At 51.4% G+C, this 24,133-nt stretch overlaps 1 protein-coding gene and 1 long non-coding RNA gene across 7 annotated transcripts; both read left to right on the forward strand.

Moving 5' to 3' along the window:
• LOC147915041 (uncharacterized) lies at positions 1-6,616 on the forward strand. The gene is made up of 3 exons (XR_015554740.1): positions 1-261; positions 4,657-4,850; positions 6,358-6,616. It is a non-coding gene; the product is annotated as an uncharacterized LOC147915041 (long non-coding RNA).
• A 638-nt stretch (positions 6,617-7,254) lies between these two features.
• CD300LG (CD300 molecule like family member g) lies at positions 7,255-21,339 on the forward strand. 6 transcript variants are annotated; one of them, XM_014789061.2, is made up of 8 exons: positions 7,255-7,370; positions 8,267-8,602; positions 11,173-11,274; positions 12,216-12,561; positions 14,161-14,273; positions 15,940-15,992; positions 19,685-19,804; positions 20,311-21,339. In XM_014789061.2, exons 1-8 carry the CDS (start codon positions 7,328-7,330, stop codon positions 20,422-20,424), a joined length of 1,227 nt encoding a protein of 408 aa, XP_014644547.1. In that variant the 5' UTR covers positions 7,255-7,327; the 3' UTR covers positions 20,425-21,339. The 6 variants fall into 6 exon arrangements, with proteins under 6 accessions (XP_014644547.1, XP_087297366.1, XP_087297365.1 ...); XM_087441240.1 differs by having other exon boundaries at positions 12,477-12,561; XM_087441239.1 differs by lacking the exon at positions 11,173-11,274.
• Positions 21,340-24,133: the final 2,794 nt, after the last annotated feature.

Raw genomic sequence — 24,133 nt, forward strand, 5'->3', positions numbered from 1 at the left:
CAGCTGCAGATGAAACAGGAAGAGGAGATCCAGGCCAGAGGAATGAATGATCTGGGGGGTCCATCTTCACAGGGAGAGGAGAATATAGGAAGCATGCTCTGGAAAAGAATGTCAACGATCCTCAAAGAGGTAACAGAATCTGCTTCAGCCTACAGGTCTGCATCGTTTGGTTTGGCATTCAGCCCAGACACCGAAGGGAAAGGGAACCGGGAATAATTGCAAGAGAAGAAATGGGCTGCCTCCCAGACACGCTTCAGGACGGTGAGTCAGGAGAGTCTGAGGGAAGGTGGGCTCAGTTCATTTACATCTCAGTGCAAACCAGGGAAAGTACTGTAACTACTTTTTTTTGGAGATTTCTAACTTTTCCTGTTGTTTCTTGTTTTTGTTACCCCACCTCAAAAAAAAAATTTTGTGTGTGTGAAATAGAATGTGCACACAGGAAAGTGCATAAACAAGACAACGTCGCAAATTAGTCAAAAGTGAACACCTGTGTAGCCATCACTTGATGAAAAAATAAACTCTGCCAGCCTGAGAAGCTCCCGTGTGCACCTCCCAGGTCACAGCATCTTCCCACAGAGACAACCACTACCCTGACTTTTATAGTAATCACTTCTGCTTTCTGGTTTTACCGTCTAAGTATGTATATTACAATACAATACCGCTTCGTATGGTCTGTTTTTAAACTTCCTCTAAATGGAATCACACAATATGTCTTTTGTATGCCTGGCTTCTTTCACTCAACGTTATCTTTTTTTTACGATTTATCCTTATCATCTGTGATGTGTGTTGCTGATATTTTCTCCCACTCTGTGGGTGTGCCTTTTGGTCTTCATGGTGTCTTTTGAGGAAATTTTTAATTTTAACACAGTCTAACCTATCAGTCTTTTCCTCTGTGGTCTGTGCTTTTCGGGTCTTGTTTAAGATCTCTTTCCCTACCCCGAGCCCGTGAGATATGCTATATTATCTTTGAAAAGCTTTATCATTTTGCCCCATACATTTAGTTCTATAATCCACCTAGAAATGGTTTTTGTGTGTGATGGAGGCAGGGATCAAGTCTTATAGTTTTTCCATGTGGGTACTTACATGACCCAATGCTACTTACTGAAAAGACCATCCTTCCCCCATTACTCTCCTGTGCTACCTTCATCATCCATCAAGTGTCCGTACTATACCTCCCTTGGACCGGGCAAGAGGGGTCCACGCCCCTGGCCACAGGCTTTAGTACCCCAAATATTATAAACACACACACATACGTATTAAAGAACACATGCTGTGTTTCTTCACATTCTGAACATTCTCAGCAATTATTTATTTTGCTGCTGGCTGTGTCACATCCTCTGTCTTCTCTCACTCTGGGTCTCCAATAAAACATATGCTCGACATTCTCACTTTAATCTCCACTTCTCTTACCCTCTCTTCCCCATTTTCTGTCCTTTGGTGTCTCTGTTTCCTTCTGGACAGTTTCTCCTGATGCGTCTTCCAGGTCACTGTTGTCATTTCAGCTGTGTCTAACCTGAAACTCATCCACTGGATTCTTAATTTTAATTATCGTATTCTTTCAGTTATAGAATTTTATGTCATTCTTTTTCAAATCTGCTATGTCGTTTTTTATACTTTCCAATTCCCTGCCAAAGATTTCAGGCTTGACTTTTACCTCCTTGAACATAGTCAGAACAGTTGTGTGCAGGCTGGTCCTGCTTTTTTTGATACCTAGAGTCTCCATGGCTGTTTCTGCTGTTAGCTTTCTGCTCATTCTCGTTTATGGAGTCTTGTCTCCCCACACAGCTGGTATCTTTGATGGTATATTGAGTTGTATTTGATAAAACAGGTTTTTGGGGTTTTTTTGAGGAAGATTGGCCCTGGGCTAACATCCATGCCCATCTTCCTCTACTTAACATGGGACTTCTCCACAGCGTGGCTTGACAAGCGGTGCGTCAGTGCTCGCCTGGGGTCCGAACCTGCGAGCGCTGGGGCCTCCAAGGCAGAGCATGTGCACTTAACCGCTGCGCCACCGGGCCAGCCCCTGAAAAACGTCTTTAAAATAATTTTAGGCTGATACCCTTTTCCTCCAGAAAGGATTTTCCACTGGTATCTTTAAGGTACCTGGGGGGTAGGTGTAGGGAGGGTGCTACCAGACCAGGACCATTTTTAATTCAAGTTCAAAGCTTGAAGTTTCCGGGGACACCTAAATGACAGGAAGCTGAGTGAAAGTCCACGGTGGCCTGGTTTATTTGCAATTCACCCCTCTCCCAAAGTGCGGCCCTTTGGGGTCCTAGCCTAAAGGGATTAAGAAACATATACCACATCTACCCCCTGAGGCCCCCACTCCAGGCTCATGCCCTGAGCTGCTGCTTCTGAATCAGTAAGTGCTCCCCAGGACAAAGGCCCCTCGCATGCTCACTTTCTGGGTTTCTGCCTGCAGACCTCGACCTGGTAATCCCGCATGCTCTTGTTAGCTCTTCACTGCTTTTTTTTTTTTTTTAAATAAACTTTATATTTGAAATAATTTTAGATTTACAGAAGAGTTGCAGAGGTAGTGCAGAAAGTTCCTGAATATCCTTCCCTCTATCTGTTTCCCCCTGCGTTAGCATCTTACATGACCTTGGCACATTTGTCATGACTGAGAAATTAACATGGGTACATTACTATTAACTAAACTCCAGACTTTATTAGTATTTCACTAGTTTTTCCACTAATATCTTTTCTCTGTTCTGGGATCTGATCCAAGTTACCACATTGCATTCAGCTTTCAATGTTTTTGAGAAGATTTTAAAATATATGCTATTTCATCCAGCTTCTGAGGGAGGATGGTCCTAATTACGTCATCTTCCACGGCTGCCCTCCCCCATCATTTCACTGTCATTCCTAAAAGTAAAAAATCCTTAAAGCAGTCAACATAAAAATCTTGAAAGGAGTTTTCAAATTTGTTCCAGCGGAGGAAGTTGAAAAATTGAGTTTGCAACTTGCTGGGGATGGGGGAGCTGTCGGTAGAACAGAGGATGGACCGTGTACGAGAAAACAGAAACTTTGTGGCGGGTTAGGCTTCGCCGCAGCAGCAAACTAACCACAGAGTCTCAGCCGTAAACACGCAAAAGTCTGCTTGTTCACCGGAGGCTGCTGCAGGCTTGGCAGCTGTCGGGGCAGCTTTCTGCCAAGGGGTGACTCGGGGATCCAGGCTCTTTCCAGCTTGTGGCTCACCCATCTTTGTTGGGGACACATCTTACCCCCTCCTGATGCGTCCTTCCATGAGGAGAGAGCCCCACTGGTGTAACACCCTTGGTCTCGCTCCACACCTTCGTGTATTTGATGGATGAATTGGAAAGAGAAAACAGGCATGCGTCATCCAGCCCTCTTTTCTTCCCTTTCCCTTGGGAGCTGGCTCGCCTGCAGAGGGTGTGTGTTCTGCTCTGCTGCTCCTCACCTGGAGTGTGACATGGACGGCCCCAGCCCCACTGTGGGGGGAGGCCTGCAGTTTTCTGGCGCTGCCTATGGCTGCATAAAGTCTGCCTAATTCTGGAGTTGTGTTAGGAAGCCCACTCTCCTGTATCCAAGACCTTCTTACTGCACCTGTATGAACACAACTTACTCCACTTTTATTGTTTTCATAGATTCATTCATCATCTAAGGCAGTGGTTCCCAACCCAGAGTAATTTTGCCTCCCAGGGGGACATTTGACAATGTCTGCAGACATTTTTGATTGTCACAACTGGGGGTGGGGGCAGAGAGTGGGTAGAGGCATCTAATGGGTAGAGGCCAAAGGTGCTGCTAAACATTCTGTAATGCGGGGACATTGTGGGGGGACAGCCTCCCACAGCAAAGAATTATCTGGCCCAAAATGACAATAGTGCTGATGTTGAGAAACCCTGATTTAAGGGAAGCAAATGACCATCCCAGATCAGCGGAAGTGACTTAGTCCAAGCAAGTCCAAACCCAAGGGAAACTGAACCGGGGTAACAAAGTGGCACCTGTCGAGCTGGGCCCTTTTTTGGCCAGATTTTGTCTGTCCTGCTAACAGGCCTTTCTTTTTTTTTTTTTTTTTTTTTGTTAAACACATAGAATCATTTTATCTATGTTGTAGTCAGTAAAAAAAAATAATTATTACCCTGTAAAGCATCAAATCTGTTCTCATAATCTAATCCTTGTTACATGATTGCCATATTCCCAGTACTCCGGTATGCTCTGCTGGCTTCTACGCACAAATCTTTCTTTTTTTTTTTTTTTATTGCAGTAACATTGGTTTATAACATTGCAAAATTTCAGGTGTACATCATTGTACTTCTATTTCTGCATGGACTACATCATGTTCACCACCAAAATACTAATTACAACCCATCACCACACACATGTACCGAATTATCCCTTTCACCCTCCACCCTCCCCCCTTCCCCTCTGGTAACCACCAATCCAATCTCTGTCCCTATGTGTTTGTTTATTGTTGTTATTATCTACTACTTAATGAAGGAAATCATACGGTATTTGGCCTTCTCCCTCTGACTTATTTCACTTTGCATTATACCCTCAATGTCCATCCATGTTGTCACAAAAAATCAACGATAGAACTACCATATGATCCAGCTATTCCACTGTTGGGTATTTATCCAAAGAACTTGAAAACACCAATTTGCAAAGGTACATGCACCCCTGTGTTCATTGCAGCCTTATTCACAATAGCCAAGACTTGGAAGCAACCTAAGTGCCCATCAAGGGACGAATGGATAAAGAAGCTGTGGTATATATACACAATGGAATACTACTCAGCCATAAGAAACGACGAAATCCAGCCATTTGTAACAGGCCTTTCTAAACCCCACCCTGCAGCTGGGACTTACGTTTCAATCGGGTTTTCTCAGGTAAGTCAGAATAAACAATCTCCTCAAGGCTCTCCCCGGCCCTCCCTTCTCCCTAAGGTGGTTCTGGGTCCTGGAGGTCTTTACCATCAGGCCTAGAGAAGCAGGGGCAGCCTGCGTCACTGTCTGCCCGTGCTGGCATCCGCCGGGCTCTCCGACTTCCTGCAGGCTCCAGGGTGGCTGTTTCTTCCTCCCCGTGTCTGCTGCCCAGCCGCTCGTCCCAGCCACAGCACCTGCAGGCGCAGCCAAGCCACTCTCCGGCACACGGATGTCAGGAGGATGTGAGGAGGCGGCCACGAGCTCACAGGTCCAGGAGCCTTTTGCCCCACTGCTGTCCTATGATGGCAGGGCACCTCCCAGTACTCTGGGTAGCAAGCAGGACACAGGTGTCCTCTCCTCTCAGATCCCCGACCCCCCCAGGGGGGGGTCTATCCGTTGCCCCTATATACCCCTTGCAGTAGCACCAGCTGCAAGGCCCATGCCAGCGCCTCACTCTGGCCCTTCTCCCCAACTCTTGCACCACTTCTGGGCCTGGAAGACCTGTCTCTAACGGCGTCCTCAGGCCTAGCTCCTGGCTGGGTGTGGGGCTGGGAGGGTGGAGGGAGGGACCTCACGTAGGCATGAAGAGGGCAGGGAGGATGCATAAGAGACCCAACACCCTCTTCCTAAAAATAAAATTTGGGGGAACACTTCCTCTATTCTCCTGAAATGAGGATAATAAGTAATCTGCCTTCCCACACACTTAACTTTTAAAAATCACAATATAATGCCTGAGTTGTAATAGCGAGGAAGACTAAAAGGAAAACAATTTGTAACCAAATTAGCACATATTTCGAAACGTCAGTGCTCAGGCCCCGTGACACTAGAAAACATAACGAAGCGTCAGACACTTGCCCTGCTTTATAAGAAATAAGTCAGGATTTAAGAAAAGTAAGAAGATCGGAAATTATTCTCATAAGAACAAAAAAAATGAAAGAGCAGAAATATACTATCAAACGCTAGAATAAATATTATTTTAACCTGTGTTTTTGATTACCTTTTGTAAACCGAACGTGTGACCGGGGTCAGGTCCTGGGCTGAGATCATGGTAACATGGTTTTCACCAACGCGAATCTCTGTCCCTGCGCCTTCAATGCCAGCAGTGCCCCCCATGACTGTGAAAGTAAAACACATCTCCCCACATCACCAGAATCACACCCTCATGCACGGTCTCCCCTCCCAGAACCACTGAGTTCATGCTTCAACTATTAACCCTCCAAGTGGGTAAAATTCCACCTGTAGATATGGAAGCATATATGCCAAAATGGTTTTCTAAGGGAGGAGGCGAATTACAGGAAACGTCCCCACTCTTTTTTATCTTTTTTTTTTTTTACATTTCTGTATTGTGTAAAATTTTGCTTACAACCTGTATGAACTTGGCAATCAGGAAAACAAAACCCGACAGAGCTATTTTGGAAAACGATGTGTCAGGGCTCCCTCTAGTGTGCATGTTTGTTTTGTTCCTTTCCAGGAGGATTCGATTCTGAGGTGGGAAACCGCGAATTCACTCACTCTTTTAAGGGCCAAGACAGCTCAGCGCGCCTGGGGAGACCAGCCTTGCAGCGCCGCCTGCCGGTGGCTCCGGTAACCCGCTCAGCCCAGCCCCACAGCTTTCATCACCCCGCCTGCACCGCCGCCCTGTGGCCAAGGGCGGTACTGCGCCCTGCCGGAGGTGATGGGGGAGGAGGGCGCAGTGGGCCCTGCGGCCGGGGCCCCTAACCTTTGGACCATGGACCACTTTGGGCTATTCTCCACTTGGGGGAAACTTATGGGTCCCCTCTCAGGGTAATGGTCTTTTACGTATGTAAAATAAAATACATACACATGAGAGAAAACCAATAATATTGAAGTGCTTATCAAAATATTTATAATTGTGTAATATAGTGATAAATGTGTTTTATTAGCGATTTAAATAGTGGCAAGTCTAGTAACTAATTATTTTCCAAGCACTAAGGAGATACTCGATATTTCGAGCTATCTGCGACAACTTGATGTGTTGGTGTAAGTGATTTGTATCGGTGACAGACACAACTAACGCTCATAATAGAAGGAAAACACAAATGTTAAAGTCAATATGTAATTTTTAATGGGTAGTGAAAGTCAATATGTAATTTTTCCCCATCCAAATTCATGGACTCCCTGAATTCTACGCACAGAACGCCCCCCCCCCCCCGCCCGGGGCGCATGGCCAGGGACCTGGTTAAGACCCCCGGGAAGGGGGACGGCTGTGGGAGGAGCGCTCCAGTGGGTTTTCAGGCCGGGAGGGGGAGGTGAGCACCGAGGGTCAGTTAAGGGAACGGCAGAGGCGCTTCCCCGGGCTGGGCGCGCGGAGGAGTGACCCTCACGGCCCCTCCCCTCCCTTCCTTGTCCTGATCTGGCGCATCTGCAGGAAGTTAAAGCTCCCAGTTCCTGGCGTGTGCTCCGCGTGTCCAGTGCCCACCATGCGGCCCCTCGTCCTGCTGTGGGGCTGCCTCGTGCTGCCAGGTGAGATGGGGCTGGGCGCGTGGTGGAGGGATGTGGGGCTCACGCCCAAGCTCGCCCTTTGGGTCTGCAGAGAGACGACCTCCTGAACCAACCTTTTCTTTCCCCGAAGCGCATGTGCCTGTGACCCAGCCCCGCTGCGGGATCCTTGCAGGCTTCGCCCGCCCCAGCCCTCAAGCGGGGCTGCCCTTGCTGTTTCTGGAACCCAGAGCCAGCTCTTCTCCCAGACCTGTGGGTACCAGCCCCTTCACGGCTAGGTGGCTGTGAGAGAAGCTTTACCTCTCTCATCTTCGTTTCCCTACTCTGGCCAAGCCTGGAGGCAGACAAGACACCCCTATATGGTTGCCATCTTAAACTCAGCAAATATTTCTTGAATCTCTGCTATATTGCTCACAACAACCCCAAGAGATAAAGAATTATCCCATTTCATCAGTTCACAGGCCTGCTTTTCTTTTTTTTTACCTTTTAACATAAAAAATCAGGATGCATCTTATAACTGATGTCAGTTTTCAATTGACAATGTTTTTTGTTAGTGGCATATAAAGTTATTGTGGCTCTTACATATGATAGCATCTTAATTCAATGAAATAGGACATTATTGTCATCTATAGATGAGAAAACTCAGAGGACCAGAGATGTCAAGCAACTTCTCGAGGGTCACACAGCTACTGAGTGGCAGTGCTGGGATTCGAACTCCCGGCTGTCTGAATCTAGAGCTTCTCTACCACCTCCCTTCAATACGCCAGGGTTAGGCAAACAGCTGTGGCCCGGTCCCAAGGTCCCCCAGTAGGGGAGGGGAGTACCAGCTCTTACAGGGCTGCCCCCAGAAGGGCTGTGTGGTCTTGACCCTGGTACTTGAATCCAGGGAATTCTGACCTTCATCCCTGCTATGGTTTCAGGTTATGGAGCCCTGAAGGGCCCGAAGGAGGTCCGTGGATTTGAAGGCGACACCGTGTCCCTGCAGTGCACCTACGAGGAGAAGCTGAGGGAGCGCAAGAAATACTGGTGCAGGGAGAAAAGGATCCTGATCTCCCACTGCTCTGGCACTATCTATGCAGAAGAAGATGGCCAGGAGAGCTCGGAGGGCAGGGTGTCCATCCGAGACAGCCCCCAGGAGCTCAAGCTCACCGTGACCATGAGGAACCTCACCCTGCAGGACACGGGGAAGTACTGGTGTGGGGCCGAAAGACTGGGCTTTGATTGGACTTCCCTGGTCTCTCTGCTCGTCTTTCCAGGTAACACGTGTCTCTCCTTCCCCGGCTGGGGGCCAGGAGCTGCAGAGGGAGAGGGAGAGGTGGGTAGGTGATCAGTGGTGGACTCAGTTTCCCTGTCACGAAGGGGCGTAATGATCGCACCAGCCTCATCGGGGGTCTCGAGGACTCAGTGAGATGATGCTCAGCTGCGGTTGGGGCGCACCTGGTGTGGCCCGAGCCTCAGCTACTCTTTCACTCCTGCTGCCCAAGGTCACAGCACTAGTCGGGGGCAGAGCGGGATGGAACTCAGACCTGTCAGACTCCATGCTCAGTGCCTCTCCTCTCTGCCCAGATGTGGGAGAGACTGCCATGGGCTGGGGACAAGATGGACATCCCACAGAACAAAAAAGACTCCTCCCTGGAGTCAGAGATATTCCTAAGGATTCCTCAGGCTGAGCCCGCCATGGCTGCATCCCGGACCCGCTCCACAGCGTCACCTGCCGTGGCCACACTGGCCTCACCCTGCTTGTGGCCTTGGCTCTCCCTTCTGGCCTCCTCTTCCCCAGAGCTTCAAGTATGAGGACAGGTGCAAGGAGTGCCTGGGAACCAGCCTCAGAGGGCCTTGTGGAGCTCGGGGACTCTAGAGGGCTGGGGCTGGAGCCACGGGGTCGGGCTGGGGATGGAGCATCTCTCTGGGTGCCCGAGTCCCACGTGGACCTGCTGAGCTGAGGAGAGAGAAGCCAGAGAGGCCCAGGGGGATGGGCAGCCCCAGGCTGTCAGTTAGTGAGGGTGAGATAGGTCTTTGTTCCCATCTCACAGATGGGGACTGAGGCTCCCAGAGAGGAAACAATTTCTCTAAAGTCTTACGGCAGGAAGTGGTGAGGATTCAAATGCAGGTCGTTTCTGGCTTTGGTGTTTGGTCTTTCCCTCTCCTGGCCCTGTAGCTGGGACCCATCCCATCCCCAGGCCCATGCCCACTGCCAGGTCCCCATCATCCATGGGTTTTCAATTAATTCAAGGAAATAAAGGTAACCTCACCAAATAATAACAGCAGCATCAAAACCACACTGAACTTGTTCTCCATTATTTACAAGAGTCTCTGATCTCTTCCTATTCTTACCAGTATTCAGACCTCGTTTTTACCTAGCGTGATCAATTTTACCTGTATCTGAAGCTCTCCTGTTTTTATTCTTACCTTCATTTATAATTATTTATTTGTGTATAATATATGCATAATTATGTTTTCCTCCTGTATCAGAACTTGTTGGCCTCTCTCTAATGACACTTGGGATTTTGAAAATAAAGAAGGCTAACGGCAGTGGTGTGCTGGGGAATGTTTAACAACTGGCAGGGGAAGCTCTGATTTGTAGTGTTTGCCAGTTTCTGTAGTGTAAATGCCTCTGCCGTGGCCAGTTTCCAGCCACCAACAGTTTAATAACGGGCTCACAAAATCCCTGAGAAACTAACACTCAGCCCTCCCCAGCCAGTGCGAGCCATCTCCAGCATACCACTGAGTCTGGGGAAACGAAGAATTTCTAGGGAAGTCAGAACAAGAGAAGAGGACCCACTCTCATTTCTTTTGTTCATCACTGCCTGGAGGCCCTAGGCAATGACATCTGACAAGATAAAGAAGTATAAGTATTAGAAAGGAAAAAATAAGTTCTCTTTATCTGCAGAAGATTGATCATTTACTCAGAAAAACTGACCTGGCATTAGAATAGAGAGTGGCAGAGAGAGGGAGAGAGTCTGGATGGCACGAATCAGAAGGAGGCGACAGATGGACGTGGGGGAGTCGGGAGCTCGGCGACTTCCGGGGGTTTGGCCACACTGTGCTGGGCACAGAGAACAAGCGTTTTGCCCTTGAGGGGTCCCAGCCTAGCGGGAGACCCGGGAAACAGCTTGTTCAGCCTGATTGGGCGTCAGCTCCCCCGGCGGTGCAGAGGGAGCCGTGGGGACGCAGAAGGCAGGGATTTGCTCCTTCCATGGAAGGCGTTATGGAGGAGTTGACTTTTGAGCCGGCACTGAAGCACACAAAGAAGTGTGTTAGGCAGAGATGGAAAGGAAAAGCATCACACACAGAGGAACAGCATGTCAAAGTGGTGGAGGCGGGCCAGAGGCTCACTGCGTGGGAACAGAGGTGACTCTGTAGGGCTGCGCACCAGGTGGGGAAGAGGTGAAGCTGACTGGGTGGGTTGAAGTCTGAGTTTAAAGTCCTCAAAGGGCAGGCTAAAAAGTTGGAACTTCAGCTTATAGGCAACGGGGAGCCACTGGCTGTTCTGAAGCAGGGAGCGATGAGATCCAGTATGTATTTTAGAGACGTAACTGGCGCTGGCGTGAAGGTGGCGTGGAAAGCACAGGCTGGTGGGCAGTTGGGGGACAAGAAAAGCAGGGCTGAGCTGAGGGGGAAGCCAGGGGGACTGCAGGAGGGGACGGCCAGCAGTCAGCTGAAATCTGCCATCCACGGCTCCTGAGTGGCTGAGGAGAGAAGATGGCGATGCTCTGAGGGGAGGTGGGGGTGGGGGTGGGCAAGCTGCTGGCTGCTCCTAGGGCAGGAAATCTGCTCAGAGCAGTGATCCTGGCCTCCCTGAGACCAGCCTCTCCCTTCCCTCCAGAGCCCTGCTGTCCTGCCTCCCCCAGGCCCTCCTTCCAGCCTCTTGCTACAACGAGCCTCCAGCCCAAGGCAAAAGCTTGGCAAACTCAGCCCCCAGAGTTGAGTGAGTGAACCGTTTTCCTGTCCCTCCCCCACTCCTTTTTTTTTTTTTTTTTGTGAGGAAGATCAGCCCTGAGCTAACATCGGTGCTAATCCTCCTCTTTTCGCTGAGGAAGACCAGCTCTGAGCTAACATCTATTGCCAATCCTCCTCCTTTTTTTTCCCCAAAGCCCCAGTAGACAGTTGAATGTCATAGTTGCAGATCCTTCTAGTTGCTGTATGTGGGACGTGGCCTCAGCATGGCCGGAGAAGCGGTGCGTCAGTGCGCGCCTGGGATCCGAACCCGGGCGGCCAGTAGTGGAGCGCGCGCACTTAACCACTAAGCCACGGGGCCAGCCCCCCCAACTCCTTTTTAAAGAAACCTCCAGTGAATGCCTGCCTGGTGCCAGACACCGCGCTTTCTGGCGCTCACAGCCAGGAGCTGGACTCTCAGCTGAGGAATTGCAGGCTCCCCGGGCCCTCTAGACAGTCCCTGGCACCCCGCCCTGCACACCTTGTGGCTGCTGAAGGAGGTCAAGGCCTCACCGAGGCATAGGTGGTGGGGTGGGCATGTGATGGTGACATGAGGACTTTCTGGTGAGGGCAGAGGTGACAATTGGCCAGGACTGAAGGGGGAGGGCAGGAAGGCATCTGCTGAGTGGTCTCTGGAATGGGTCTTGGAGGAGGGAGGGGCTGTGATTGCCCCTCCCCAGGGAGAGGACAGGCTGCCGGCACGAAAAGGCTGGAAGCCATGCAGAGGCCTGGGGCGAGGCAGAGGTATGGTCTACTTGCTCACAATAGCTTCATCTAGGCCTCTGTTTGCTTCCTGGGGTGTCCTTTAGCTGCAGATGTTCTGAGACGTTGGTCCCAGGGAGGCTAGGGTTCAGGGGTCAAGGGTCAGAGGTCTGGGGCTGCTGGGATTCAAAGGTCAGAGAAGGTGCTAAGGCATTGCTTTTGGACTTGTAGCTTCTCCTGGTCTTCACCCGACAGTCACCACAGCCAAGCAGGGGAAGACAGGGCCCGAGGCTTCTCCGTTCACAGGGCCCTCCCCGTCCCAGCACGCAGGAACCTCGCTATACGCAGGAACCTCTCCTCACGCAGCGACCTCTCCTCACGCAGCGACTTCTCTGTACGCAGAGACCTCTCCTCACACAGCGACCTCTCCTCACGCAGCGACCTCTCCTCACGCAGTGACCTCTCCTCACGAAGCCACCTCTCCTCATGCAGGGACCTCCCACCCAGCCACAGAACTGGACTCCACCTCGGCAGAGGATACCAGTCTTGTCCCCAGCAGCAGCAGCTCCAAGTCCAGGTGAGCCCCAGGTGACCAAGGGCACCTTTCAGGCCATCACCAAACCATGAGGTGCCTTTGAGCAAATAAGAACCTAACACTCCTTCCTCCAGGCAAACACAGCTTCTTGTCATGGCCACAGATTGCGGCACAGAGGGCAGATTCAGTCCCCGTTCCCCTCTCAGCAGGGCCCTTGAGCGGTGAACAACCTACACTCAGGGGCCAGCAGCCCTGCTGCCTGCCTGGACATGCAGGCCCACCAAGGTGAAGGGCCCACCAAGGTGAAGGGTCCACCAAGGTGAAGGGTCCACCATGGCCCCAGTCCCCACCTCTCTCCCTGCTTCAGCTTCAGGGATAGCCACCCCAATTCAGTAGCTTTTGCCTGTCCACTTTGCACTGGACCCCATGCCAAGCAGATGTGGGACGCCTCTCCCTGGTCTAACAGGCGAATCTAGCAAGCAAACTGCATAGGCTTTAAGTCAGTACAATAAAATCCACGCTGGCCTGTGAGGCAGCCGTGCCGGCCATCCTCAGCTTGTGTCAAATGACCTTGCATCCCCACACCTCACGTCTGACGTCGCTAGCTGGGCAGATCCACGACAGGAAGAGATAAAGGGGAACTTGCTCTCACATGCCCCGGCTGCATTTCTTAGAGATTGAGGAACTCATGAACGACCCTGGTCCTTGCCTCCCTCTACACACAGATAACATCAGCGTCTCTGAACTTGTTTGATGTATAACCGAGGAATTCTTGTTTATGCTAACTTCAATGTATAATCTAGAGAAAAGCCCACATGTTCTCTGTCCCTTTTTCTTGGCACATATGAACTCTAGTTGTAAAGATTTTTCTTTTCCTCTTCCTGCACGTGCTCTGCCTGTGGAAGAGACGTGAGCTACACTTAACTCACACCCCGAAGCTGTTCCGGCAGAGCACGCTGTCAAACTGTTTCCCAGGGTTCCAACTCTTCACGCTGGTTATCAAATAGACTCCTTTATTAACCTTTACCCAGACTCTTTATTTCAGTCGCTACATGAAAATATGAAGTAAAAAAAAATTATTTTGGGCCGGCCCAGTGGTGCAGGCGGTTAAGTGCACGCACTCCGCTGCTGCGGCCCGGGGTTCGCCGGTTCGGATCCCGGGCACGCACCAACGCACTGCTTGTCAAGCCATGCTGTGGCGGCGTCCCATATAAAGTGGAGGAAGATGGGCACAGATGTTAGCCCAGGGTCAGTCTTCCTCAGCAAATAAAGAGGAGGATTGGCGGATGTTAGCACAGGGCTAATCTCCTCACAAAAAAAAAAAAAAAATTATTTTTTTCTTACCACCTGGAGCCCCAGCCTGAAGGATTGGCTCTTGAGGGTTATCTGTAGCTGCACTCAAGTACTGACATCCGAGTAACTGCTGGCGAGTTCAGACTCGGCTGAAAGTGCCTCCCAAGTTGGCAGTGGGGGCTGAGGTCCCTTCCATTGGGACCGAGCAGATATTGTGGGCCCCGGTGCCCTCTGATCTCCTTGGGAACGTCAGGGACGTGGCTGGGACGCAGAATGAGAATGCCATGGGGCACAGCATGCCCGCTGATGTCTGGTGACAGCGCTGGCCTCCTTCCATCTCACCCGCAGGGTGTCCACCCCCACGGTCCACATCTTGGCCCCGGTCCTGGTGCTGCTGAGCCTTCTGCTGGCCGCAGGCCTGGCTGCCCTTGGCAACTACATGCTCCGGTGGAGGAAGGAAGGTGAGCAGAGGTAGACGGGAGGGCATGGGAGGCTTTCTACCAGGGACCTCACTGCCACCTGCGGTCTCCCCACCTCCCCAGAGAGGCCTTGAGGGTCAGTGTGTCTGTCTGAGATGTGGGCGTCAGGAGCCCTGTTCCTCCCTTCTGAGGGAACCACAGGGCAGTCAACGTTAGGAAAAAACAATTCAAACGCAGGAGCGGGAGAATGGGGGGCTCTCGGCTTGCTCACGTCTGGTGGAGCTCATCAGTCAGTCCCTTCTCGCCTTGTCGATCCCAGCGAATCCACGACCAGTCTCTGCAGGTGCAGCTCCTTGCATGGGGACTGACTATACGGAGGAGTGCAGGACTGAGCACTGGAGCTTGCGCAGGACAGACACTGTGGCCCCACATCTGCCCCTGGGTCTCCAGAGGCGCTTAGCCCCTTTCAAGGCTTGGGTTCAAATCCCAGCTCTGCCACTTTTTAGCTGTGTGACCTTGGACAAATCACCTAACTTCCCTGAGCCTCAGCTTCCTCAGATATACGTCAGACAGAAACAGAATACAGGCTGCATGTGACATTTAAAATTCTCTAGTAGTCACGTGAAAAAAAGTAAAAAGAAACTAGTGAAGTTAATTCTAATAATATACTTTACTTAACACAAGATATCCAAAACATTGTCATTTCAACATAGAATCAATATAAAAATATTAATGATACACATTCTACATTCGTTTTTTCTCATTGAGTCTTGGAAACTCTGTGTAACTTGGAGTAGTCACATTTCCAGTGTTCAGTGGCCGCGTGCGGCTTGTGGCGCCTGTGCCGGACGGCACAGATTAAGAGGGTTAACTGAAATAACGGTAATAGCAGCCACCATGGGCCAGGCACTGTTGTGTGGCTTACGTTGCTTTTATCTCCTTTAATCTCCTCCATCCTGTGGAGTTTGGAACTACTTATTACAAGTGCCCCCATTTTTCAGGGGAAGAAACTGAGGCACAGAGCAGTTAAGCAGCTTGCTCTGTCTTTGCACGGCTAGGAAGCGGTGGCACCAGGGAAATGTGTGTGAAAGCGCTTTGCAAATTGGCAATGTTGTCCCAGTGCAGGTGGCTGTGGGGGAATCCTGGGCCTGCATCCCGACTCCTCCCTGTGTGGTCCCCAGGAAGAACTGTCAGCTTTGCCCATGTCCCCAGGCCCCCTCAGAGGAGTCGGGGGCGGGGGGATGGGGACACAGGATGGGAGCATCTCCATCACCTCAGAGCCTCTTGGCACCTTGCCTCTCAAATTGTGGTCCCCAGCTAGCAGGAGTGACATCCCCTAATAGCCTATTAGAAATGCAGACTCTTACGCCCCAACCCCCACCCACTGAATTAGAATCTGCGTTTTAATATAATTTCCCAGGGTCTTGTATGCACATTGAGGTTTAAGAAGCAACGACCTTAGCACACAGAATTTCTTCCCTAGCCGGTTTCCAGCCCACACAGGGGATTTCCAGGTACTGATCTCAGAATGCTGGGTCATTGCCAAGGGGTTGAGCTGGAAGGGGTTTCTCTGCCCAATCTGCCTGCCAGCTCCCTCTGCGAAGCACCCACTCCCAGGTGCAAGGGGGCCCATCCACCGCTGCGGGAGCAGCTGCAGGCTACTCCTAGCTACTCTTGGCTTCAAGGTGCTCCTTCCGGTCTCTTTCAGCTCAACTGGCCACGGAGACACAGAGGAATGAGAAGGTCCACCTCTCAGACTCGGTAAGGAAGGAGGCGGACCAAAGCCCAAGGTTGGATCCCCGTGGGGCTGGACGTCAAGATGCCTGGGCCCCACCTCTGTGTCTCCCTACCTGGTCCTCCACAGCCTACCTCGAGGCAGGGCTTGCTTCCCACCTCCGGGGAATCTGTGTGAGCCCCAAGATCAGCCCTTCAGGCTGCGAGCCGGCAGAATGCCCCTCCTCTCCCTGACTTCCCACCAGGTGCCAGGCAGGGCTCGTCCCAGGCCCAGTGCCCTCTGCCCGTGAGAGAACATCAGAGCTGGATCCAGAGGGGGCCTTTGACGTCATCTAGTCAGCCTTTCTCTAAGTTTGGTGCAAAACCTCCTTCAGAACACCTGGCAGGGTGCCTGTTAGAAATACACCCTGCCAATCCTAGCAGAAACCTCTGGGGGGCCCAGGAACCTGAATTTAAAACATGGCCTCCAGGGATTCTGACAGCACACCAGAGTATGACAACTTCAGACTCTAGTCTGCTTTTGCAGAAGAGGAAACTGAGCCCAGAGAGGGTAAAAGTCTTCCCAAGGCCACATAGCAGGTCGTGGCCCAAATAGAGAGCAGGACCCATCTCTCCTCTTTCTGGAACACCCTAATGTTTTCTCTGAGCTTTCCTTGGCTCTGAGACCAAGGTGGCATGGCTACCCTGAGACCCAGGCCAAGGGTGGTGCTCTCGGGACCAGGGGGTAGAAGGAATGGGAGTCCCTGTCCTCATCTTCCTGGAGAGAGGAACCTGCCTTAAGGCTGCCTGCTTCAGGGCCCTTCCCTGACCCCTGCAAGGAGAGACCATCCCTTCCCACGCCAGCACTCCTCCAGAGAGTGCTGCAGAATTAAGCCCACCTGCCGCCCCCAGCCTTCCACCCCGGCCCTTCCTCCCTCAGCTGTTTACTGAGATGCCTCCACTTTGATTCCCTTAACCATGAGAGCAGGAAGCGGGGGCTACCATCACCTTCTTTCCTGGCGCCAGCAAGGACAAAAGACTCAGGCCCGATCCCTAGGGGAGGGGCTGGAGGGGGAATGGGGCGCTGGGCCCTGGCTCAGAGAGCAGCTGTTGTTGTCTCAGGAAGCTCAACAAGGCCAAAGGTGGGAAAAGTCATGGAGACCGCCACTACCACTGCCAGAGCCCAGCCTCCTGGCTCTGCCTCCTGGGGCTCACCCCCACCCACTCCAGAAGATGGGCTGGGGAAGGAGGGAGAACCTCTGTTCCGCTCGCCATGGGGAGGCCAAGAGTGCCCGTGCCAGCCCCTCTCCCTGCACTGCTGCCCTCCAGCTCACCTGGACCGCTGCCCACCTGAGGCCCCTGCTCTGGGGGAGGGACAGGAAAGGGCGCAGGGCCAGCAGGCAGAGGGGCTGGCAGGGGGCGGCCCCTTGTCGGGGGAAGGATGGAGAAGGTCAGAGGAAGACCCTGGGAATATGGCCAGTTGAGAAAATTTGCTTTTTTTTTGTTTATTTCCCTTTTGGCTTCTCTGTAGTTTTTAGCAGAGTCTGGAGGTGGAATTGAAAGGGTTTGGGGTTTTCTTTGCCCACATTCAGGTCAAAGACGGAAGAGGACACTCAACTCGCTCTGCCAGAGAGCCCCAGGGGGATGTGAAAACTCAGAGGGAAGTGTTAGGGGTCAGACCAGCATTTTCCTTCCCCAGAGAGCCATTGCTAGAAGCTCTCCATGTATCCTTTTCTTGAACACCTACTGTGTGCCAGGGGCTTTCCTATGTCATTAAATCTTCTACCCCCGCATGAGCTAGGTATTATTATTTCCTCCTCCTTACAGAATAAGAAATAGAGGCTCAGAGAGGATAAATAACTTTCCCACAGCAACCCAGCCTGAAAGAGGCAGAACCAGGGAAACTGACCTCGGTCCGCGGGGCTGGCTGCAGCGCCCTGTGCTCCTTCCACCCTCCACGTTGAAGGCCAGGGGCTTGAGGGATGGAGCCAGCTCCTGGGACCAAGACTCTCTCCAGACTTGGGAGAGAAACCCATCCTCGGGCCATGCACGTGGGATGGCCGTGGCCCCTGACTCCTGGAAGGGCCCAGGTGGGAGAGCTGGGCTAAGATCAGGACGCGACACGCTTCCCAAGGCTTCCCTGCGACATCTTTGCTACTATTTTTCCAGTGTCTAGAAGCAGAGGCTCTCATCTTGCGTGTCCATCAACCCAGAAAATGCCTCTGATTGTCCACAGTGTGGCAGAGGAACCAATGAGAGATGGAGACCCACACTGGACACAGGGTCGTGGTCCTGGCCACTGCCTACATGTGTGGTTTGGTCTCTGCCCCATGAGGTTCTTTCCTCAAATTTGGTCATCCTTGAGTAGGGGATACGTCCATGGCTGCTGGTGGTCAGTGGTTAGCAGTGGCTGGGTTTTGACTGAATCACAAAGCTGTAAATATGGGATTCATGGGAAATGGACCTGATGTCAGGGGGTCCTCTACTCCAGCCCAGCTCCGCCATGTCCTCACCATAGGCAGGGCTGGGAGGGCCAAAGGCCATGAGTGACAGCATTTGTGAAATCTCCTTCCCCCTGCCCTCATTCCCTTGTCCCTTCAGCCCCCCAGTCACTTCTCCTCCGAGAAATTCTGCTCTGAGTTTTATCTTGTAAGACTGAAGGTGTCACCAGAGATGGCTCAGACATCCACCTCTGCCCCCATCCCCTGCGGTGAGGGTACTGACAAAAGCAGGGGCCCAGTTGGTAGACAAGAGACACGGAGACAAAGAGAAGTGTGCGGCATGCCCTGTCAGGATGGCAGCATAGTGTAGGAAAAGAGCTTCGGTCTGAGGTCAAATAGTTGTGAATACAAGTCCCAGCTCAGCTTCTTGCCAGCTGTGTGACGTTTGGCAAGTTACATCACCTCTCTGAGCCTCGGTTTCCCTTCTCACAGATTGTGATTAGGAACAAGTGAGATGAGACACTCCTAGGTGTCCAGAAAATGGGAGCTTCTTTCTTTGGCTTCAGTGCCCATAGGGCCATAGGATTTGCTGGCCAGGGCACCTCAGGGCAGCTGTGCACTTGGGAGACTTGGCTGGGGGCCGGCTCCAGCCTCTGCTCTGCCCAGCTGCCAGGACAATGGGGCGGGACATGGAGGAGCCTGGCGTTCTGACCTGAGGACCTATGGGGACAGCCCGGCCCCGGGCTGGAGATGGGCTTCCCCACGCACTCTGGACTACCACCTCTCTCCCCTGGGCCTCAGTTTCCTCAGTGATCAAAGAGCGACTGCTCAGACTATAATCTCCTAAGACTTTTTTCTGTGTTGTGATTCGGTGAGTCTTTGAGGCGTCCAGCTTTGCTGTCTCCGGGCCTGTCACAAAGAACCTGCAGCCTGCGCGTTCTTTCTGCTTAAAGGATAGAAATAACAATACTGAAAACGAATGAATCATTCCGGGAGTTCCCAGTTGTTGAGTGATAAAACATTGTCGTGAATATTCACTGTAACCCTGAGGGAAGGATTCTTGTCCCCATTTACAGCTGATGAAGCTGGGCCTCAGGGAGGTTAGGTGGCTTGTCCAAGGTCCCCCGAGACTAGGAAGCTTGACCGAAGGGCGAGACTAGGAAACTTGGCCGAAGGGCTCTGACTCCGAAGCCCGCCTTCTTCCCCTTGCCCACCCCTCCTGCATTTCCCGCCTCCTGTTCCACTCACAGACCATCCCTGCTGCCAAGAACGGCCTGTTCTGACCCGTCTCTGTTTCAGCCGCTCCAGAACGGCGGGGTCCCGGAGTACACCGTGATCAACCTTGCAGGGCCCACTGGGCCTCATGCCAGCCCCAAGCCCTCCTCCAGTCCCTGCACGGAGATCCGGTGCCTAAGCCAGGTGGGACAGAGGGCCCGGGGGGTCCGGAGCCACCTAGCCTGGCTCCTCTTACAATGCAGGGAAGTGAGGGAGGGCTCTTTCCTCAGCATCCGCTCCCCAAACTCTGCTCCCCCGTGTCCACCCACCTACCCCATCATAACCATGGGCTTAGGCCATTTCACTCAAGAAACCAGGGATGTTGAGCTTACATCCTCTTTTTCCCTGATCCAGAAAATTCTTAATAGCTTGTCAGGAGTCACAGCTTAAAGATCTCTGGGCTGGCCGGTTTCCAACATCTGCAGCCAGAACCTGGCCTGAGGCCATGAGGATGCTCTCTCAGGGGATGGGTGGATGGGGGTGGTGGGCATGAATCAGAGTCGGGGGGTTCTGGGGAGGAGAACCTAGTTCCTGTGCCCCTCAGATGGGCAGAGGCCCGGAACTGTGGAAAAGGCTGGGATGGACCCAGCAGCTACTTGGAGACCCCTCAGCTGGGCTCTGCTTTTCAACCCCCACTGTTGTCTTTACAGACTTCAGAGGAAGACGAAGCCTCTTTGCACGACCCAGAGGGGGACACCATCCCAGGGCTTCCCTGCCACGTGTCTGAGGAGGAGCTTGGCTTCTCAAAGTTCGTCTCAGTCTAGCGGCAGACCACCCTCCAGGCCAGGCCTGCTGTGAATCTGAATGGCTGGATTTGCACTAACTCAGATAAGCTTTCTGCTACAGCTTCAGAGTTCACCCGCCAGACTCCAGGGCTCTCCTCCACCCTCCCCAGGCTCTCCTCCTGCATGCCCCTGCCTGACTTGGAAGCCTTTGTCAGCCCCGGAGCCTGCAGTGGTGGCCTCACAGTTCCAGCAGAGGCTGGGACCTCCATAATATGTTCACATCCCTGGGCAGGGAGGGCAGCCACTGGACCCTCACCAGGGCCAGGCAGGCCTCAGGAGATCTGGTCTGAATTTGTATCTGCTACAGGAAATCCCCTAGGCCCGGGTGCCCAGCATCAGGCCTCCCCACCCCCTCTCACCCCACCTTCTCCTCCCTTCCTTCCAGCCTCATACTCAGCACCACTTTCTCCTGCATAAGCTGGTGAGGAGGGAGCATGCTGGGGTTAGACTGGATTCAGATGTCTTGAAGCGTGGCTGTGAACCACCTGCATCCCAGTCCTTCAAGAAGCTGGTTAAAAATGTGATTCCTGGGCTCCACCAAGACCTACCAAAACCGTCTCTGGGGCTGGGCCCAGGACTCTGCATTTCTAACAAGAGCCCAGTGATTCTAATACTCGAGTTAGAGAATCAGTGGGCCTGTTGGACTCTCAGGTCCTTCCAGCTTTGAGTCTACATTTGGTGTGTGGGGTCTCCCACCTGCCCTCTATAATGGCTGCTGTGCCCACGACACCATGACCCATCCCGGGGCTTTCCAGGGCCTGCCCAAGTCCAGGCCCAGGTGAGGGGCACATTGGAAGGAGTGAGTACAGGACTCGAAGGAGAGAGAACAGAGTAGGAACCTAAGGGGAACCTGAAGGTGACCCTGAGTCTGGCTCCCTGGAGGGGGGAGGTGAGTGTGGGGGGTAGAATTACAGAACTATTATTTTTTCTCTTTCTACTTTCTTTAAAAAGTGAAATGGGAGGTTGCTCAGTATACAAAACTTAGAAAGATGGGGGAAGAAAAGAAGAAAACAGGTCACCCAGAGTCTCGCCATTACCCAGAGACAGTCATTACTGCATTTTGTTGTATTTCCTTCCAGTCTTTTTTCTCCACATCATTTGCTGGTGTTCTTTTACAAATGTTTTGTACGTACAACTTTATATCCTGCTTTTTTCACTTAATTATTATATCATAAGTATTTCTCCATGTTTTTACAAACCTTTTATAAATAAAATGTTTATCAGGTGTGTAATATTTCATCATATCAATGTGCTTCAATTTATTTCAATTCTATCTCACTAGATATTTAATTTGTTTCTATTTTTGCTATTAACAAGAAACATAACAGCACAGTGAATCTTTGCACAAGGCTTTATCTGCATTTGGAGATTTCTCTGAGAAGGATCTGCATATGTGGAAGTGCCAGGCCCTAGAGTGTGAACCGTTGTGAAGTTACTGAGACCCATTGCTAACAGCTTTCTGAAATGACAGAACCTATTTCACTCCCACCAGGGCTTTTCAATCGAGAACTGCTCAGGAATGCCCTGCAGAGAGACCCTAGAGGGCCTGGGGGGGGGGCGCTGGGGGGGGGGGCGCTGGGCAAGGGGGAGCCCCTCTGAAGAAGCAAAGGAGACTCACCAGAAGGTGCCAGCCCGAGACGCCTGGGTAGGGGTGAGCGCCACTTACCTTCTCTGCGTAAAGAGGAAGCCCCTGGATCTGAGCTCTGGGGGCTCTGTGCCCAGGTTTTGGGGAGTAGAGAGCAGCAAGTTTCAGGCGGTCTCAGACCCCAAAAGTTCACCCAAAGCAGACATTCCCCTTGAGAAATCCCTCGGCTGGAGACTGGTGAGAACTTTGAGAAATGCCACAGGAAGGCAGGAACCTCCTGTCACCCCGGCAGCCAGGGCTTCCTGGGGACCAGGAGGTGGTCAGCCAGGTCGTCCCAGTCCCACCTCTTGCCCGTTCTCAGAGCAAGTGTCCACTAAACAGACGGGTGTCTTTTGTGAGGCAGAGCTCTCTCCAAGGCAACCTAGGATTGGCGTCCATGGGATTCCAAGTTTCCATGGATTTATCAACACTCAAGTATCATTCGGAGCCGCTCGCACACTCCCCTCACTCCCACCACTGCTGCCGGGGTGCTGGGCCAGCTCCACCCACCAGGTAGGGGAGAAGGACCACTCCCTTACCACTTACCACTTCGAAGTCTCTTATCTTGATACACCTTGGTTTTATGTTTGTACAAAAAAATATTCAGCCTTGCGATCTTTTGTAGATGTGTGAGTCTCTTCAATCCCCTTCAACAAAGAATGCCACAAGTCACTCCTCACCCATTGAGAGAGCAAGCGTTTCCAGTTTGGGGACTTGCTGAGAGGTAAAACTTCAGAAAAAATTAGGGGAACATCAGAGTTGCTAACGTTTAGCTTTGCCAAATTGGGATATTAAATATAACAATAATAATAATAATAATAATAATAATAATAATAATAAACTATCCTTTATCCTCCCATTTGTTTCTTTAAAACAAACATTTTATCACGAAAAGGGAGTATTGATAGGAAAAAAGAATGATTTGGGCTCTCCCTTCCCCACCCTACCTCTCCATGTAGAATTGGATGTTGTAATCCTAATCCATTGAGGCCCATTGAGGACAGCTTTTCTAAGCTCATCCAGGAGGTAGTGGCTCGTAAGGGAAGAGAAAACAGAAGCAGAGAAGGTAGAAAGCCCCTGAGAGTGCAAGAGGATGTGATGTGATCAGAGGGCTTCCCCAAAGCGGAGGGAAGTGCTCTCCACTTGTAGCACTTTGAGGATGTGACAGGCACCCCGCACTGCAGCTGAGAGGGGCCCTAAGGGGCTGGATCTGAGTGTGCGGCCCCCAAGCCTGGTGCAAAAGCAGCAGATCTGCCCATCTTGAATGGACCACATGAACTTATCAATTTGTACCTCCAAAAATGCTTGCTGGGATTTTGATTGGGATTGCATTAAATACGTAGATCAATTTGGGGAGAACTAACATCTCAACAATATTGATTCTTGCAATCCATGGACACAGTATAACTCTTTTTTGTGTGTGTGAGGAAGATCAGCCCTGAGCTAACATCCATGCCAATCCTCCTCTTTTTGCTGAGGAAGACTGGCCCTGAGCTAACATCTGTGCCTATCTTCCTCCACTTTGTGTGGGATGCCGCCACAGCATGGCTTGACAAGCAGTGCCTCTGTGTGCGCCAGGGATCCGAACCCGGGCCGCCAGCAGCCAAGCGCACACACTTAACCGCTAGGCCACGAGGCAGGCCCCAACGGTATAACTCTTTATTTAGGTCTTCCTTAATTTCTCTTGGCAATACTTTATAGTTTTCAGTGTATAGGTCTAGCACATCTTTTGTCAGATTTATCCCTGAGTTTTTCATATTTTTTGATGCCATTGTAAATGGTATTGCTTTTTAAAATTCAATTTCTGATTTTGTTGCTAGCAAATAGAAACACAATTGATTTTGTGTATAGATCTTGTATCATACAATCTTGCCAAACTCACTTCCTAGTTCTAGTAGCTTTTTTTTGTAGATTTCATAGAATTTTCTACATAGACAATCATGTCATCTGTGAATAAAGACAGAATTACTTCTTCCTTTCAATGGGATGCCTGTTATTTCTTTTTCTTGCCTTTTTGCATTAGCTAAAACCTACGGCAGAAAGTTAAAAAGAGATAGCAAGAGC

This window comes from Ceratotherium simum, chromosome 16, assembly GCF_057802395.1.
Source record: "Ceratotherium simum simum isolate JZ-2026a chromosome 16, ASM5780239v1, whole genome shotgun sequence".
Lineage (NCBI taxonomy): Eukaryota > Metazoa > Chordata > Mammalia > Perissodactyla > Rhinocerotidae > Ceratotherium > Ceratotherium simum.

What these genes read in the sequence shown, in the direction of transcription:
- CD300LG (XM_014789061.2), top strand. Translation starts at nt 7,328, where the DNA reads ATGCGGCCCCTCGTCCTGCTGTGGGGCTGCCTCGTGCTGCCAG. An exon ending in GGGCTGCCTCGTGCTGCCAG is followed by an intron (nt 7,371 to 8,266) that starts GTGAGATGGGGC and finishes CTATGGTTTCAG; the next exon opens with GTTATGGAGCCCTGAAGGGC. An exon ending in AGCAGCAGCTCCAAGTCCAG is followed by an intron (nt 12,562 to 14,160) that starts GTGAGCCCCAGG and finishes TCTCACCCGCAG; the next exon opens with GGTGTCCACCCCCACGGTCC.